The following is a 19,813-nucleotide window of genomic DNA, read 5'->3' as shown; positions in this document are numbered from 1 at the left end:
ATGGGCCGAGACATTTAACATAAACTAACCCTAATTCTTCTCGTTATCTCATCGCCAGAGAATCAGAGAAAAAAACTTCTCCAACGCGATAATCTCTCGAGGACTAATCGATCTACTCGCCCCGTCAATTTCAAGTGGGAACTATGCAGCACCGTCTTCATAAATATACTTTTGTAGCCCAGGTATGGACACGTGTAACGTTCACATTGGCAAGGCGCGCACACAGGAACGGCTGCATTGGCATAATATTCAATGAATCTATACACGATGGTTAAGAAAAGTAGGATTTCTCGGTGGCGGGTTACGTAAAACGAGCAAGCGACTATCCGTCTGTCGAGACCTACCGCAACCCACATCGTTCCGCGCGTCACGTCCTTTATATCATATTTTATAACTTGTGTGTGCACGCGTCTATACACCAGCGGGCGCGCAGTGACCATTAAACGGTAGAGCGATCGGTTACTCTCGGGGAAAGTAGCTGGAGCTGCGATTTTTCGCTATCACTTTCCATTGAGAGCTCATCAATCAAACTCGCGTTAATAAACTTGTTGGGAAGCCTCGTTGACACAAGTCTCGAAATGTTTTCGATACTCTCGGCGACTCTGTGCTTTTCGACGTCCAGCTAAGTTTCTCCATGCTTTTCGTCAGAGCATTTCTCTAGAGCAGTGCGGAGGCTCTTGCTGGAATAGCACATTCGATAGCCACTCCGCGGACAATCTTATCCCGTGTAGCGAGATAGATTTAGTAATCGTAGTAATAATTTAAAATAGCATGGCAGCTTGCGTGTAATAATAAACTTAGGGATTCCGCGTAGCAGTGAACGCGCGTTGTCAACCCACGTACCAGGGAACTTGGCAATAAGTCGATGGCGGCGATATTGACTCGCGAGCTTGCTCTCGTAATAGTGCCACTTGTCAGGGAAACCGGTAACTATCCGTGTATATTTATGTGCAACTTGAAGAAACGTTGACTTCTGCTGCGCCGAGGTGAAAATGGGGAGGAATTGAGAGCGCGGAGGAGGAAGGGGGCTTGCAAATTTTTGCGGATCTTTCGCTCCGCATGCAAGATCGTAAATTTGTGGAGAATTTCTATCGAGAAGTAAAATAGTGGCTGCGGAGTTTCTCGTGCAAAAAATCTGCTCGCGGGCGAAGGGCGAGGACGCGGCGGGAAGCCCGACGACGATGGACCGAGCATACGCGCGACGCGCACCTTGAAAATACGATTTTTCATTACAGAACTTTACGCGAGGAGTGCGGCTCAACAATAACTCGAAAGTTACGTGTCGGTGTGGGCGCGCACGTGCATATACAACCGCGAACGAAGGTGTTCTCCACTTCGGGGAAAAGTACACACGATTCAATGGGTCACGGCTCATTTTTCTCCTTTTTCTCTGCTCTCGTTTTTTCCCCGCTTTCACGTTTCTACGTCCACGTACCGAGATTATGTCCTTGTACTCGTGGTCCGACGATGAAAAACTTGCTCGTTGCGTCATTTATCAGCGTTGATAATCGGCTAGGAACGCATTTAGAAAGGAACTGCTCTCAATGCTCAACATTGAATTGCATGAGTTATTACCTTTAGTTTCAATGTCAAAGGAACATTTTTTCAATTCGAGTGGATCTCGAAAGCGGTGCGGAAAACTCATTCGAGGCCAAACGCCTGACGCTCGAGTGTGTTTTTCTGCAAAGTTTCGATTCGAATAAAAAGCCACGCAGCGTCAGTTTTTTCGGCTTTTTTTATTACCTTCGACCATTTTTCCGTCCACGAGAATTCCTCTTTGCCCGTGAAATTATGAATCTCGAAAAAAATCAACGACACTCGAAAAAATGGTTTTCAGAACAGTAGCCAAACGATCAACAACAAATTCATTGGCCAAGAATTCGAAAAAGCCTGCTGGCATTCGCCAAGGCCTCGTGCACCCACGAACACCAAGTTCGACACCAGACGGACGCATTTTAAACGACGATCACCGAACAGCGAGCACCGAAGATAAGTGACCACCGAAAATCTCCAGACTCACGAGTCCAACGGTCGGTAAAGCAGATTCTGTAGGATGCTGCACTAGCATCGGGCAATGTTGCAGCAGGTGAGCAGAGCCCTGTGAATCAGAGGCTGATCACGGAGTTGGAATAAGCTGAGAGAGGGAGAGAGAGAAAGAGACGATGGCGCCACAAGCGAAGCGACAAAGTTACTCGGTAGCTTGGCTAGATGAGAAATTACTCCTCCCAAGGCCTTCCTCTTTATTTTGTGTACTTTTTCTCAATTTGAAAAAAAAAAAAAAAAAAAAAAAAAAATTTACTCGGTAGCGTTTGAATTTAAGGAGGGATGTTGATAATGAAAATAAAGGTATCCTCGAATGGTAAAGTCTACCGATCGCTGGCGCTGGATGAGTTGCGCAAATTATTCCACGCGAATGAACTTATAGATCAACTTTTAGCCGGAAGACTCTTTTCTCGCGCAAGCTCAAAGTGTTTGCGACGAAAGCACCGAGGGCCTTGAGTTCGGAAATGGAAGCAATATCGTCGCAATCCGAGAAATAATATCCGTGAATATATTCGAGGTCCGGGAGTGCACGGGGAGCGTGTTCTCGAGGAGCTCGGAAAGCTTCGAGTCAGAAATAGTCGAATGGCATTTCTGTCGAGGAGTCGCGCAACGTCGAGATTGCGGTGTCGGGATTATGGGACAATGAGAAAAAACACAAACAAACGAGGCTGCTCCTGAAAACTTTTTTCGATCCTGGCTCGTCTCTCGAGGCTCGAGACAAAATCGATGAAAATTTTTCAACATCTCGGTCCAGAGACAGCCCAAAAGGGTAACGGGAAATCGCGCGTCAATGGAATAAAAGCTTTTTCGTTATCCACTGCACCGCGAGCGCGATGCACCGAGTACCGGATAGAAGATTAGCTCGCGACGAGGACTGGTGCACGTCCGGGAGAGCACAGCGACAAGGCGAGAGCGCAGTCACTAGAAATTGTTGAACTATATTTAGGTTGGTAGCCGGGTGGCGTGCACCAGCCGGAATGTCGTTTCACTTTGAAATTATTTGTTTGCATTGCTGACAAGCGCGGGGGAGGCTTATCTCCAACACCGTAAAAAGCCACGTTACCTCTTCGTCGACGCATTAGAGTACCAGTTACGAGATGTCCGTAGGCTCGAGGCGGTTAAATTATTATTTCACTTTTGTCGCGTTCGTGTTTAACCGAGCGACGCGCCGCATCGTGAGCGAGTTGAGGAGCAATTGGAAAGCTTCTCTTTCAGGCATTTTGGTAATGACGTTTCCAATCGAGTCCGATAATTGGCGCGCGAGTCGTGAGAAAATCGAGTGGATTCCCGTAAAATGAGTGAATGTAGGCCACCACTGTGGCGAGGAGGGTGCAGCGATGAACCGCGAAACGCCACTTCGACGTGTGGAGGCATCGACTGACAAAGTCGCAGGTACGAGGCTTTTGATGTCGATGAAAAAGGAGACGAATTGCTCGAATTATCGTCACGAGATACTCTCGAAGGTCGCGCGCGTCAAAGAGAATAAAAATCATAAAGTTTGCATGCAGCGCGTACCGTTTCAACGGGGATAAATGAGCCGGTGAAGCCGGCAAGGACGAACGATCGATCGAAGAAGAGGCTTCGACAAGTTGTCAGTCGAGATAACGAGGGCTTGTGACACGGCACTCGAGGTTTCTATTAATCGCTGCAGAACCAACGAGAGGCTGTAGGACCCGAAAGGAAAGTTGGATCGCGCAGCGAAGGACGAATCCTCCGGGGGAGTTGTGACTTTTGACACCTCAAAAGTGTGTGTTACACACGGCGAGCCCAATTTTCCTCCTTTGAGATATTAAAATCTCGCATCGCGGCGCGATCTGCTTCGAGATCGAAAGAGTAGATCGTAAAAATTGATGACGAAATGGAGAAAGCATAAATTCGTGGGGCCGCTCTCGTCGGCGCGTTCACTCGGTGCGCACACGAGCAATCGAGAGTTTCTTTTATCTCGACGTCTCGAAGGGTGAGAGAAGGGACCGAATGCTTTCTTATTTTCTCGTGCTCCTCCTGCTCCGTTTATTTATTCAAACTTTCCGGTCGCTCCGTATTCGGAGCAGTATTCGAACACGCAACTCATGGAACGCGGGCTATGAAAGCAGGCTGCTGTAGATCCGATGCGGCGATCGAGTGTAGCCGTCGAGGCGCGGGAGCGGTTTGAATCCCGGGATATTCGTATGGGACGAGGGGTCCAATCGAGGCAATCCTTGTCATGCGGGCGAGCGACAACAATGGAGATCTCTAGGTGTATTTGAAGGAAGGTGTCCTCCTTTGAATACGCGGCTTGGGTGACGGGTTCGCTCGTCAGAGGAGATAAAATACGGTGAAATGAGAGAGGAGACGAGTTGAGAAGCGCGAGGGAGTCTGACGTGCCAGAGATCGTTCTAATCGTTCAAGCGAGAGTCGCTATTCGGTCGCGCAAGCACGGAATACTTTTGAGAGACGGTGCGCGCACACACGAAGAAGCAGGTAGAGGAGCGCATTATCGGGCGTTGAACGAGGAGCGCGCGGGTGCGCTCCCGCGGAGCGTTTTAAAAGATGGCAGAACAACGGGCCGGAATACACAAGCAAGGCGAGATCAGGGCTCGGTATAAGCCTGTTTATATATAAAGTGTACGTTCGCTCCGCAACCTCTCACCGAAGCCGCGGGGCCGCGCGCGCACGGTGTATTTCAATGACGATAAATCAAGCTCGCTGTGTTTCGACGCACGCTCTCGCGCTGCTTTGCGCGCGCGGATGGACGCGTTGCCTGGACCAAGGGGAGAGAGAGAGAGAGAGAGAGTCCGCCGAGGGAGATCTCGACGTGCGATATCCTCGTGCGCGCGGGGGCTCCTCGCTTCTATCTTTCAACTTCGATCTCGAGCGCTGTGTGTATCCTCCTTCGCGCGCGCACAGAGCGTTGCTGCTTATCCTTTTTCGTCCCATTGGGCTTTGAGGCTAACCGGGCGTTTCGAATGTCCAGCTACCAGAGCCGGATCGTTACAATTATGAGGCCTACTTCGGTGCATCCGCGAGTGCTATTGAGTTACGTTTTCGATGCGAAATGAGACGCGAGCTCGTGCGTTTGACAGCTCGTACAAATCGCGGCGCGTCCTGTTAATTAGGCCCGGCGCGCTTGAGCCCGCCGCTCATCTACGTCCGGAAGCGGGCCTTTAATTTCGTTCAATTCGGCTCGGATTTGTGCGCGTTTGGAGGGGAAAATACGAAATGAAAAAATGCAAGAAACGTTCGCCGGATGCTCGTTTCAACGTTCCGAGTCTCAGTGGATAAATAGCGCTGGCAGGCTTTCGCTCCTCAAGGCGCCCTCACCGCGCGTCTATTTCTTTCGTGCTCGCTCTCCATCCCCCTTTTTGCTGGGACGCATTGCTCGCTTTCTCTCTCTCTCTCTCTCTCTCTCCCGTCTAGCTAATAATAGAACAGTCCATTGCTGCATCGGAGAGATAGAAATACGAGTACCCTCTGCACTTTGTTGCCCAGCTCCAAGAATATATTTCGTGTGCCTTCTCTCTCTCTCTCGCTCTCTCGACCTCCTCTGTCACTCGATCAATTTTTCAATGGCTATTGGTAATTGAGCTTGATTTAAATCTCTCCGGTACGAGCTGATCTGTCACAAGCGATGTACAATTCATTCTCCACCTTTCCATCATATTTCTTTCAGCTGCTGCTCATTTTTTTATCTTTTTCTTCCGAGCCAGGAATAAATCTGGTCCTCTTGGAGATAAAGATTTCCGATTACGTCACGAGAGAGGGATCATTAGCTTGAATTCCCTTCGAAGCCGGCGGTGGTTAATCGAAGCTTTTTCTTATGCCTCGCGATACACGCAGGCAGTACGAAACGAGAGATACATCTCTCGGAAGGAGAAATTTATTTGATCGCTTACGACTTACGACTATTGATGGGACGAATATATCATCGGGGCAATGAAAAGTACGGCGAGCTCTCGCGGATGATGTTTTAAGAGCAAGCAACGGGAGCGGGGCCTCCCGCACATTATTACGTGACGCGCGCACACACACACACACACACATACTCGAGGTAGCGAAGTATGGAAAGCGGAAGAGATTGAAAGTGTAAGAAGCCAACGAGGCAGTGTCGTGTGCGACGGCTCTTTACTTTTTACGATAGGATCGATTATCCTATCGTTCGCTATCTCGTTCACGAGCCTATTCAACTGCCGGGACACGCGCTCGCGCGCTTCTCGTTTCTCTTATGAGCACAGAGAGTATACGCGAAGGATTCCCCAACTCCGATTGTGCTTCATCGGAGTTACAACGGGCTTCAGTCGCGCTCGAATATCGTGCCATTGACGTTGAAACGTGACGGCGCTCTTAAAAAAACTCTTGCCCGTTATTATATATATACTTGGCCATTTAACGGTCGACGCTCGCTCTCGCTGCGCTGGGGCTTTTCGTTCACAAATTCAGCGGCGCGGACACGAATGATGTTGTAATTGTCATCGCGAGCTACGAAAGCGCAACGGTGGAAAAACATTCGATTGGATCGATGCGTTCGTGCGCGGGCGTCGAAACGAGCCCGATGAGCGCGAACGGGACGAAGTAATAACTTGGCGCAACGAATATCGAGAGATTCATCGACCCCGGAAGGTCGAGCGGACTCGCATCATCGTTGCCAAAATATCGGGACGAGATCCCGCGAGTGTTATCGGATCCCGGCGCTTATCTTAATTACCCGATCTCTCCAAGCCCCGTCGACGCTGCGTACGGTTTAAAGGACGATTGCGAGAATAATCCCGGGGAAGGATTACCCGACACGAGGGTCGACGGAGGTTCGCCTCCGCGGATGGAAGGGCGACCAGGGAGCGCGATACAACGATAATCGCGCATCAGACTCGTAAGCATTTTGCGCGATAGTAAATCTCCACGAGAGCGAACCAGCACCTCCGTCTCGCACTACGTTCACTTTGATACTCTCCCTGACAAACGCCACAACATTTCTCCGCTGGGTTCACGGAGCTGTGTATGTGTATGACGAGATGCCGGCTCTCGGAGATAAGGAACGGAGGTGAACGGGGCGAGAGAGAGAGAGAGAGAGAGAGAGAGAGAGAGAGAGAGAGAGAGAGTGACTTACCTCATCGCGGAACGATCTCTGTTGCAAGCTCGCCCAGCACATTCTACAGTGGCACGACGAGGCTGACGGCACGTTGAGGCTTGTGGCGGAGGTGGTTGCACTAGCCGCATTCCCGCTAGCATTGCCCGGAGCAATGTCTTTATCCCGGTAAGAGTTTTGTTGGTCGTTGGAGGCACCGCCGCCGCGTTCCTTGTCCCTGTTGCCGATCTCCGGGGGCGGAGGTGGTGGAACGGGAGGAGGGAGGGGGCTGGTAGCGACTTCGAGGCTGTCGGAGCTCGAATTGTGTCTTCTCGGTGGTGTTATGTTGGAGAGATTGTTTCTTTGTTGTTGAGTTAGGTTGCACGTGGACGAGGACGAGGAGGATGAAGTTTGTTGATGAGCGTGCTTGCCGACGCCGCTACAATTCTTGCTGGAGAGCTCGTTCGATCTCGCACTTCGTTCCTGACTGCCGTTGGTTCGAGGGTATTGCGACGGTAGCCAGAGATCGAGGCTGCACTTTGAGGAGGACTGAGATTGCTGCTGCTGTTGGTTTTGCTGTTGTTGGTGGTGCTGCTGCAGCTGCTGTTGAGGGGGTCGCAAAAAATCGTCGAGCAAATAGAAACTCTGAGCTCTGATGGAGCGCGTTGACGCGTCTCGGAGGCCAACTCCGACAGCTTGTTCGTCCAATCTCTGAAAGCATTCTCTGACGTTGCCACTCGCTGACTTCTTCTTCCAGCTCGTCGTTTCGTCGCCCGAAGACTCGCCGCGTCCCTTATTGCCTCTGCGCTCCTCCCACGTCTCCGATTTACTCTCGGGCGATTCGTTCCCACTCTCTTGATACAATCTCCTGCTTACTTTTCCGGATCTAACGGGCCGCGGGAATTCACCGGTGTCCCGAGCCACGCCGGAGTCTTTCTCCGACCAGGATGGTCGTCCGGCCGAATAAGAAGTCGCTTGTCCGCTCGCCGGGTATCGCAAGGACTTCCAGGGCGGCCCGACCGTCGAGCACTCTCTCGAGCCCTCCCCCGAGACCACGTTTTCTATCATCGACACGCTCATGTTATGGGCGAAATTGTTGTTTTCCGTGTTCCGAGAATATTGCTGGGAGTTGGTCAAGCTGGCTGAGGAAGCCGCGGAATTGGGGGTGCGCAAGAGCGCCCCGAGCGAGCGCCACTTGCGATCTTGACCCGCCGACGAGGGCGAGATCGAAGCTGCGCTCGCGCTCGTCCACTTGTCATCTTTGGTTGCACCACCGCTGTTGCAACTGCCCGTCGCAGGGGGACTCGACGCCGCTGTTCCTTTGGAAGGCCACTTTCTCTCGCTCGACGTCGACGACGACGAGTTCCCTGCGGGATTGCCAATCGAGTGATGCTGCGATTGTTGATTGTGCGTTATCCACTTTCTGTCGTTAGAAACGCCGTTGCCCGAGGATGCCGGCGTCATCGCGTTCCCCGCAGCACTTGTGTTTGACCACTTGTGTTCCGTCGTGCCCGACGAGCAAGAGGACGAAGCTATCGAGGAGGTCGCGAGCTCTTCTCGCTTCGCCTTCCACCAGGAGGAGGTCGAGGCTGTGAAGAGTATGAGGGCGCCTCTCAGAGGATTCTGATTATTCGTCTGATGAATCTTGCCGGAATCTCTGTTTTCTCTGAGGCCACCGGAGCTCTTGTCGCTCGAAGCTTCTATTTCGCTCGCTGAACTTTCCTGTTTGAATTTAGCCAAAGTTTCCCGTTCGTTGTAACGAGTCTGCCAGTTACGGTTGTCCGCGTCTTCCCGAAGTACAGCTGAATTGGTGCTCCTCAGCCGGGGTCTTATCCTCACGAAGCCGTAATCGTTGCTGCCGCTTTCGGTCTTATTTTCACTAGAATTATCCACTTTAGGTTCGATTCTACGGGAAGAATTGGAGGTGTGTTGTTGCAGCGAGCTCGGCCCGGCGTAATGATGGTGATGCTGATGATGATGAGCCGAGCCAGTTGGCAATTGAGCGTTCGGCTGCTGCGGCAGCGTCGAAGTTCTAGCGCGATGACCGTTCTCACCGTTGGAGCTTCGCTGAAGGCAAGAGAAGCTCGCCGAGTGTCGCAGGCTCGAGGGCGGGTTGCTCGGCTGACTCACGCCCAACATCGTCTCTCTTTCCTCGGTGGTCTCTCGTCCGCTCGCGCTACCGGAGGGCACCGAGTCTCGACCTTCGCATTTGTTTTTCTCACGCCCGAGTTGTCGAACACCACCCTGAGGATTTATTTCGTCGAGGGAAACAACAAAACGTCTCTTAACGATTCTACTTATCCGGCGTTACGTCTGATCCGAAGCCGTGCCGCGGGGATTCCTTGCTGTGAAAACTAAATTGGATATTCTATCGTCTGAATTCTCCGCATTGACCAACATTCGCGACAACGTTGTCTCGTTTTTTCGTCTGACGTTGCGTTTCCCACGTCCGACGACTCTCGTGACGGTGTTGACGTTGATGACGATGCCACTGCGTCAACATTTTTTCTTTCTTTTCCTTTGGGTTTTTCTTTTTTTATACGTTTCTTACTTTGATTTATCTTCAAGCTAATGAACGATGCGAAACTTTTGTTCGATTTTATCTTCCTATGTTTTTTAGCGGTTAGTGCAAGTGTGTCGTGTGCTCTTAGCGCAGTCCGATCTTCCCGTCCGCGAGCTTCCCAACGAGTTTACACATTGGGATCTGAAACACAAATTAGGACGGGGTTCGGGTTGACAACTCAAAAGAAAAAAAATATGCATGACTACTGACATAATATGATTGAAATAAACGATTATTACGTGGTAACATATCACTGCACAACGATCTCGATAACGAATAAAAGCGTGGCGAGCTACGCTCATTCGAAAGAAAACAAAAAACTCAAATAAATCGTCTCGTTTGAGCTACTTTGTACGATGCCAATCGAGATACTTGTGTCTGTGCGGTGCAAACAATTAAAGTTACGTTATGCAATGAATTATTCGAGAGATGCTGCGACTGTTAAAATACGAGTGGATCGGATAACAAGCCAATGGAATTTAGTAACTAACGTGAGCTCAGTGAATATCGAGGATTCGGTCAAATGACGAATTTCGTCGATGCTAACGGTGAGTGCGACGAAATGGCCATTTTGCGTTCGTGCACGGATGAGTCGAAAAGAAAAAAACACATTCCACTGTCGATGGAAGATGAAAAATCAAACGAGCAAGTCCTTCGAACTGATGAAAAAAAAAAAATGAAAAATCAAATAAAACGAATGAATCTGGTTAACAATGAGTTAACGACAGCTCGTAACACTCAATACGAATGATCGAGTCTTCTGCGAAGTGATTATGCAAATATTGGATGATATGCGATGACACGAACGTTGGTTTACAACCCGTTTTGTTGGTTGAACAAAAAGTCATAAAAAACGTTAAGAAATAGCTGCGAAAAAGAAGCCTGGGAGGGGAGTAATAAACCATAAAATAATAGACACAAATAATAAATCAAATTAGTAATAAAATAATGATAATTATCGTTGGAACGAATATATATGCCCGATCGAAGGGTCGGACGAGAGGTCGGTGGCGTTCCTACGCGAAATTCCTCAGGCAACGTGTATTAGGGTCGACAAAGCGTGGATCCCCTCCTGCTCGTTCTCGAGGAGCACGTACGTAGCAATAAGTCCAGTGATAATCTTCCAGTACTGTGACTTCCTGCAGGCTTTCGAGACGGGATTTAAAGCGTAGGATTGCCAGCAGTCGAATACGCGTGTATGTTTATTCACGCAATTATTTCGCAATTAGCGGTGTATGTCTAGACGGTAATTAAAGTCGTTGAGGATTCGTTTGATTCGTTTGGTTGGGTGGTCCACGGTCGAAGGTCGCGAAGATATCTTCTCCTCCTTCCCTCGCTCCCCGTTCCCGCGACCCCCACGAGCCCTTTTTGTTTCAAAAGTCTCCTTGCGCAGCACAGATTCGATGGCTCACCGAATATTTCGGCGTCCATGTTAATGCAAACTGTTCTTTTCATCGGTCGACAATTCGCACGCAGTCGAGGATTCAAAAAGACTTTTCGGCTTCATCAAAATCCAGAAACATGGCGACGCTCAAGTTATTGCCGCGTTGCGCTCCAACGAAATCAACGAAAAAACCAACATTTTTCATTCACCAATTTTTTTATTTCAGCCTGAAAAACTACCAATTGCAAATTCCCCAGCAAACGAAATTGCAGAATCACTGCAATTACTGCCACGTTTTTCACATCGTTTCGTTCAACTCCAACGTTGCGAGCTTCGTGAAAATGAGAGAGAGAGAGAGAGAGAGAGAGAGAGAGAGAGAGAGAGAGAAAACAAAACAAAAAAAAAACTACTTTCAAAGAGGCAGAGTTAGACCAGGAGGTGAGCAGAGATGCTACAGCAGGCGAGTTTCAATCATTCGAGAAAGACAAAGCAAGTTCGAGAAAGCGATTAATCTCCCCGTTAATCAGATGTTTTTCTGTAGACTCTCAACGGGCCAATGCCTCGTTGAGAGTCCTACCGTAGCAGAGTGTACACATGTAAAATCTAAGAAGGACAAAGAAATAGAGGCAAAACAGCTCGCGCGCGAGAAACAAAGGTGAGAATTAACATCTTTAACGGATAGATAGACGTACACGTGTATTAACGAAGTGCAGAATAACGAGATAAGAAAAAAGAATGAAAAAAAAAAAAAAAAAAAAAAAAAAAAAAAAAACAGCAACAAAGTCCCTTCATAAACCAGCAAGCGTGACACACACACACACACTCTCTCTCTATCTCGGAGAAACTTGGCAACACAATGGCTCGTTGAGTGGCGGGAAATCAAAGAATAACTGCTACTATATATTGTGCAGTCATGTATATACTTGTGACCAAGGAGGGAATAGCCATTCGTTAAGAGTTATCTAATCTATCGATAGGTAGAGCGAGAGAGGGCTGGCAAGAGGAGAGAGAAAGAGAGCTCCGCATATTTACTCTCTTCGAATATGGGCTGGTGCAGCAGCGTGCACACGCCGATCGAACGAGAAAACTGCGCAACGTCGATCGAGCTCAAACAGAGTCATTGTTTTCACAGAATATATGTAAAAAGAGAAAAGAGTTGTAAAAATCAAGCGGAGAACGTTAAATTCTTTCTCTCTTTCTCCACGGCTCGGGCTTTCATGCAGCTGCCTCCGCGTGCGCGGCACGTTGCGGAATCGTGTCCTTGGACGCGGTATGATAAAGAAAAGGGGGAAAAAGTTGTTCTTGATTCCGAATAAAAAGGGATCAGGCCCTTTCGATTTTGCCATGCAGCTGAGAATCTTTCAAATTCAAGAATGTTTCTCACCATTCGTCAATCTTTCTCGCGGATATATTTTATCGAAATAAGATGCCGGAAGCAGGACCAAGGTGTGGGAGGAAATTATGGAAAGGCACTTTGTTTTTTTGGCATCCGCGAAGCACCGGTGCACTAGATCAAGCCCCTTTTTTCCTCTTTTGTACGAACGTAGGTGCGCGCAATGGGTGAAAGGTTTTTCAAGGCAGGAAAGTAAGTGACACCCACGATCGCGTCTGGCTCTCGCATGCGTGTGACGCGGAGTCGAGGTGAATGTGTGCGAGAGGGAGAGACACTCCGTAGACAAGGCCGTTCGCGTTCAATATAAATATATAAATAAAGAAATAAATGTGTGCCTGTGTGCAATATTTGCTGCATTTATTACGAAAGAACGATCGCTTCTGTTGCAACAATAATGACGTGTAATATGTTGCATAGTTTTCTCCTGTTTCCAAGCCTCCAGAGACTTCGTTACACATACGCGAAAACGTTCAGCATTGTCCTATCGAGCAGAATCCCAGGAGACTGAAATACACGCGAAGCGCACACGTACAAGTTTCCCCATCGAGAGGCTGCACTCCGTTTTTTCAAATACGTTTCTCATTGTTTTTATTCCATTTTCACTGACAGTCGCGTTCTTCACCGGGTGCCTCATTGGTTCTCGGTGACGGAGCGGCGCCGCTTGAATTTTGCCTCAATTTCTTACGATCGGAGAAGCTGATAAACGGGACGACGCGCGCGGAGCAATCGCATATGTGCGGACGTCTAATATACGAGAGATTTGAGCGTGCTCCAGTGCGATGTAGGACACGACAATCGACAATTCTATCGATCGCGGGCGTGTAATCGTGAACGAGCGAAACCGCCGATTCTTTGGAGACGCTTGGGGAGAAACTGCGGGGAGAATTTTTAGAGGAGCGCGTGTACGGGAGTCCGGAGGACTTGCGCGGGTGCTTCGTGTGCTTGAGAGTTCGAATAGCTCCCCGGCTCACGTGAAAATTTGGCGTCCCCGAAAGCCGATACTTCCAAAAACTTTTCCAAAAGCGTTCTCGACTGAGAATTCATCGGTTTACGAGAGTGTCACGGTGGCTTCGGGCCCGTGGCTCCTCGCAGGAAATCCCATTGAAAAATGCCTCCGCGCCGGTCTCGCAATCTCTCGAAGATCACACGCATTTTTTCATCTCTGCCCCATTTCCGGAGCCGTTTTTCGACATTTCTCTCAAAGCTTCCAACACATTGTTTTATCTTGTCTCCGACAAGCGATCGATCTCTCGATTCGGCGGGGAATTTTCTAGGATTATAGAGCCGAGCACGAAGGGATTCGAGGGCTTTGTGTCCGTATCAATGTTTCGTGTAACAGCGAGAGCCGAATGTGAAGGAGTCTTTCGGGAATGATAGCTTATCTTATCGAATGCGCGAAGACGGGGAGGGGGTAAACGGCGGAGAAACAGAGGCAAGGAGAAGCAGGCGCGAAGGGGAGAGACGACACAGAGGCAGACGGAGATGAGACGATGCCGCTCGGTCTCTCCAACGTCACAACAACTTCGTCTCGCGCGTCGAGTAAACCTTTTCTACTGTGCTGCGTGGTAGTTGCTAGCATTACGTCACTATTCGTACTGTACTTGTACCTCGGGGCAGCAGCCAGCAGCCACTTTCTCGATTCACTTCGATGAAAGGGAGTTTCTCTCTCCCTCTTTCTCTCTGGCTTTCTTCCTGCTATTCTTTCCTTTATTTTCTCACTTTTTATTTGCAGTCTCGACGAGAGCGTACAAGCTACCGTGTGCCTTCTTCTCCACTTTTTTCCCGTCCGCGAAGCCACCGCAGATAGGCGGAAAGTGGGATTGGAGTGAGATTCTTCTCCGAATGCTTGTATCGACTTGCGATTCTTCTCGAGACCTCTCTCCGCGTCCCTCTCCTCTCTTTCTACCGACGCGTACTTTTTATCGTCAATTTTCTTTTTTCAAATCGCTCCCGAGAGCATCGGTAGCTACCGATGATTGGAAGAAAATGGGCAATTTTCGACAAAAGCTCTGCCCAACCATCGCACGTCTCGCCGACGAGAAATTTTCAGTAAAATTCTTCGCACGACACAGCCTCGATGCATCTTTCGGGCTGGCTCGAATCGTAACTGAGAAGCGGTGAAGAAAAACAGCAGCAAGTGCAGAATAATTAATGCTCCCGAGGCTCGTTTAACGAACGTTATTTTTCCAGTTTCTTATTCCGCCTTACAAATTATTTGACACTATTTTACACACGGAATATTAAGCATCGAAGAACAACATCCTAGAAAATGTATTTATCTTGAATTCTCTCTAATGAAATGTTCACATTATTCACGTGACTATTGCAGCACTTGATTCTCATAAAATATGCATATTATTATGAGTTGCTGTATTAGCTCGTTGCTATTTATGAATCTATTCGCAAACAAAGTTGGCGTGTGTTAAATAATATATTAAAATTCTCTCACACCTCAGCATTGTTCTTCGCAGAGTGCGAGGAATCTTTTTTCTTCTTTCTTCTTGTATTTTTATTCTTTCATTTATTCACGCTCAACACGCCATTAATATTTATAAATTACGCGCGTCCACATTTAAATAATGAGTCTCTGTCAGAGAGTCAAACTGTTAAAACGGAGAAGTGGGTATATCGGCAGATAACGCGCTTTCAGGGTTGCTCGGACGGGTGAACACGTAACGAGGAGGAATGTCGACACAATATTTAAAACGATTCGCGCTCTGGATAATCTCGAGCCACTTCGTTCCTGTATAATTGCCATGGCGATCTTCGGCCGGAACTAATTGTTCGAGCCTGCTATTATTTCTCATTTTTTAGCACGAGCTTGTTCGCCGCTGCTTTCTTTCAATGGGGAAGCGACGACGCAACATTATTTTTGTCCACTGATTCTCAGTCTTTAATGTTTCTGTTACCATTCGCTCGCGCGTAATTCGCATTGAAAAATAGGCGCGATTATCTTTGCAAATGCGTTACGAATGAGTTACGACGGGGCTGATTGTTAGCGTGGTTATAATTATTTATTTGGAAAAATTTCCAAAATCAGAAGCAACGCTGCGAAGCCCGAGGAACGAGCGTTCGATCGGCGAGGACATTTTTTTATAACGCAAGCATACGCAGTTGCGCTGTCCACCGCGATCGGAATTCATGTGGCTTTGGAGTTGAGAATGGAGCGAAGAAAAAACAACAAAATTGTATCGAGCCTTAGTGAAAACGTTGCCGCTTGGGAAAACAAACTATCCCTGAATTCTTGTGGTCTCGTAAGCAGTAAAGAAAATTTCAAAATGAAATTCCGAGACCTCCGAGCTCGTGAGCACAACACACGAGCTTCCTGCGTGAAATCTCGTGAAATCGTCAGTCCTGAGACGCGATGGACGCGAAAGTTACGGCGGCGTGGCTAACGCGATCACGAAATCATTGTAAAAGCGACCAATTAAAATCGCTCGAATATTTAATATTGGCGGGGCATTATTTTGTTCAACGACGAGCCTTTTTCGGGAAAATATATTAAAGGTGGAAGCTCATTACGGCGGTAATATTTTCTGCTTATCTCGAGGGCATTTTACCTTTTTTTCCAAATTTCCATGAGGAAGTGATGAAAGGGCGTGTGTGACCGAGGGTTGACACTTTTATGTAAGTATCGCGTGCAAAGTGCTTTACGAAAAAACTACAAAGGAATGAATTTCACTATACTTTCGGTAGGCCGCGAACTCGCCGCTTCAGTAAATAACCCGACGAATTACCGTGCCAATTTTCGTTGTTGCTAAACGGATAAATATTGATTTTATTGAGACGACGAGCGAGAGCAAGGTACAAACTCTGTATGCACGTCAAAACGACGTATATTATTCAATGATGACACAAAAGGGAGCGGCGCGCGGACGAGAATGAGAGAAGCGCATCGCCGGGGCTGCTGCTCCGCTGTAGTTATAGCCCCAGCAGCGAAAACAGAAGCGAGTATCGCCCGCGTTGAATCGAGGGTTTGAATAATAAAGCGAGAAGTCAGAGAGAGAGAGCATGTTTCTTATGCAAATATCACAAAAAGAGATTAAAAAGCGATGAAAAAATGAGTCAACCGAGGAGCTCCAACGATCCAATTTCCGAGTCTTCGCTCCAACTCCGCGTTGAGCAAAAATCCCACACATTTTCCTCACCATTTTATCAGTAAATTTCCCAAGTTTCTACGCGAATTCTGAGAAAGTGGAACTTCGTACGAGAGCTCAATGTCCGAACGAAGCTAATAAATAATTAGCGCTGATTAAATACGAAACAAGAGAATTTCGGAAGGTGGATCCGAAATACTTGGTTGCCTCTGAAGAAAGGGAGAGCTAGCGATTCTCGAAGCAATGTCGATAATTCAAGGCCTGAGGGAACGTGAATTATCGCGTGAATGCGCCTCGCCGGACATAAAAAAGCTTCCACGCGACACGACGGGAGGGACAAAGACGAGGCGGGCGCTCTCTTTGTTGAAACAACTTCGTGATGTACCAGTAAGTAAAATGAGCGAAGAAACGATAAATGTAACTGACGCACGGGAGGGGGGGGGGGGGGGCTACACGTTCATACAGATAAACAACGTCGGGCGACTCTCGTCGAGGAGTAATTAGGAAGAAAATGGGTAATAAGTAGCGATGGGAGGGGGGCGGTGTACGTACGAGGAAAGTGCAATTAGCGAGGAGGAGACACGCAACCTATACAAGTTTGTAGGCTTTATGGAATTTACGGAGACGGGGAGAGCGTACTGAGAATTCGATAAAGACTAATAAGCCTCGGGTAGTTCCGGAGTAATTCACGTGAGTGAAGGGTGACCTGAAACTTTGTCATTTGTACACGCGCATTCATAAAAGATTTGTGGGCATTTATTGTTTTTCGAATGATCCAAATTTCCATGGGACCTGAGAGTGCTGGGAAGGCCGCTGGTTATTCAACCGAGGCCCCAGAAAAAGTGCGATTTCGAGAGGGAAGAGAAGAGTGGAAGAGTGTAAAAACTTTTGAACGGTTCGAGGTTCGACTGCGAGTTCTGGGTAAGGATGAAACGACACTTGCTACGTAATATACTTTGTTCACGAACGTATGGCTGAGCGAATGTATTGAGTGAGAGAAAATAATAAATCCATAGATATGTACAAAGGGGACATCTCTCAGTGGGACTGCGCGCTCGCGCGCGTAACTTCTCGGTCACGCAATCTCCTCGGAGTAGGAACGACGTTCAAAGTCCTGTCCTCGCATCCCTCCCGCGGCTGCGGGTTGCTCCTGGCCAACCCCATGGAACGCGATGTCGTGGCGGGTTGAAAAGTTTCGGGCTGTTTCGCGGAGGAAATTCGATGGAAGGACTGTCGGGCTTCGGTTAGTTTTTATTTCGAGTCTGCTCAACGCTGCCCAGCATTCGCGTTCGCGCAGCCGTTGAAACACTTTGAGGAGGATTTTTTAAGGAGAAAAGGGCAAATAGATTGGCGGGAGCGAGCGGAGAATCGTCGCGATTGAAATGACTAAAGTAATGGGTCGTTAGCTCACTCGATAATTGCTTTTCAGCGGCGCTCAGCTCCGCTCCAGCTCCCACAAAAAGCCTGCTGCTCCGCATCTCCATAATTCCTTCCGTTCCAACGTCCCCCACAAAGACGCTTCGCGAGCGTTCAACCAACTCATTATCATTCGAAAATTCAATTCGTCGGGATGCGCGCGGCGGCTCTGCTCCCAGGCCGGGAGGGGGAACGAATTGAAGCGCGTTACAGTCACACACCCGCGCGCAGGCAGAAAAAGAGAGAGCATAAACTAGCGAGGAGAAAGAAGAAAGGATATTACGTATGTGTCATAAGGGCGTGGGAAAAGATTGTCTCCGACCGAGCTAAAACCTTTATTATACATGTATGTATTGTCTCTATTATTGTAGAATCAAGCTGCACAACTGCCGCCTACCAAACATACGTACAACACACGGAGCAAGGCTCTGTCGAGCGAAGAATCATTCGAAACGGTTGGCACACGCATGCACACATGGAAAGGGCCGCCCCCGGCCCGCTCCTCTCCGCATTCATTAATCCGAGCAAACGTGTATAATCGGTGGGGCAGGGCGCGCGCTCGCAGAGATGAGAACGAGGAGCGGGCGAAACGTAATTAACCTGCGAGTCGAGAGCGAACCGAGTCTTCCTTCCCCTTCTGCTCTCGTCGCTGCTAAACATCGCCGCACGGATGCTGGTACATTTCAGGTCTAATGATCATTTGGGGAGCGTGAATCCTGGAGCGTTTTCTTCACTGGCAAAAGTTCGTCAAAAAATGGTGGGATTTTGGGATCTCGGTAATGGAGCATTTGCCATTTGGAGTCCGAAGTATGTCTGAGTTTGTTCGCGACACTCGCGATCGCGTCGCTTTGTTACTCTCTATTGGAATATGAGCAAAAATAATCCATCAGCATAGTAATAAAACTTGATATTAAACAATACACATGAGAGCGTGCTCGCAGTACTAGAAGTTTGTTTATATAACGAATATACAGATAAAGAAAGAGGTCGACACGAGGCCCTTTGTCGTTAGAGTCAGAGTCACTTTTTCGACCACTGCAACGCTCAGTTAATCGATAGATCTCTTAGAGTAAAGTTCATTGAATAAAATATATAATTGCTCTGCTTAAACTTTGTGCCATTTATTTCAAAACCTGCTTCCATAATCCAATAGGTTATGGGCCCAGGCACATAATAAGATACATTTAAAAGTTTTACTTGAAAATAATGAATATTGATTTACGATAAAATAATCTACATTTATTGATGGTGAAATATTGGTCGTGGTAATTGAAACTATAGTGAAGTTCAAATAGTGATCATGAGTGACGATATTGATAAAAAGACAAAAAGAAACATTACGCCGTTTAATGGTGAAAAATACAGTATATGGAAAATGCGAATGTTTGCTTTGATCGCGGAAGGAAATGCGTCATGTGTACTTAAAAGTGATCCACCAGAAAAAATGACAGAAGATTGGGAAAGTAAGGAAAGATTTGCGAAAGGTGCCATAATTGAACATTTGAGTGATTCCGCACTTGGACTCGGGAAAGACGATGATACCGCGCGTGAAATATTCAGAAAATTAGATTCTCTATATGCAAGACAGAGTTTGGCATCTCAGCTGACTATGGAGAAGAAATTGATTACTCTCAAATTTAAAGAAGATACTTCCTTGACAAAACATTTTATTCTATTTGATGAAACGATTGTCGAACTTGAAGCCGCCGGAGTAAAACTACAAGAAACAAGTAAAATTGCTAGACTCCTTCTAACTATGCCGATAAGCTACGATCCAGTGACAACAGCAATTCAAACGATGGCCGATGATAAAGTGAATCTTACGTTTGTAAAAACAAGACTCCTAGACTACGAGATAAAAATACAAAATGAGAGAAAC

The 19,813-nt window shown here is 47.8% G+C and overlaps 1 protein-coding gene across 1 annotated transcript in view; it reads right to left on the bottom strand.

The window, feature by feature from the left end:
• Window positions 1-19,813, bottom strand: part of LOC122412542 (probable serine/threonine-protein kinase dyrk2) — a 193,927-nt gene that overhangs the window by 104,992 nt on the left and 69,122 nt on the right. Inside the window, exon 2 of the mRNA XM_043422146.1 lies at window positions 7,124-9,785. Coding sequence (XP_043278081.1) covers window positions 7,124-9,220 — 2,097 coding nt within the window. The 5' untranslated portion in view covers window positions 9,221-9,785. The remainder of the gene's footprint in view (window positions 1-7,123; window positions 9,786-19,813) is intronic.

This window comes from Venturia canescens, chromosome 6 (genome assembly GCF_019457755.1).
Source record: "Venturia canescens isolate UGA chromosome 6, ASM1945775v1, whole genome shotgun sequence".
In the NCBI taxonomy this organism is placed as follows: Eukaryota; Metazoa; Arthropoda; class Insecta; order Hymenoptera; family Ichneumonidae; genus Venturia; species Venturia canescens.
Note: the sequence above shows the minus strand (reverse complement) of the source record. Positions and strands in the feature narration are given on the sequence as shown.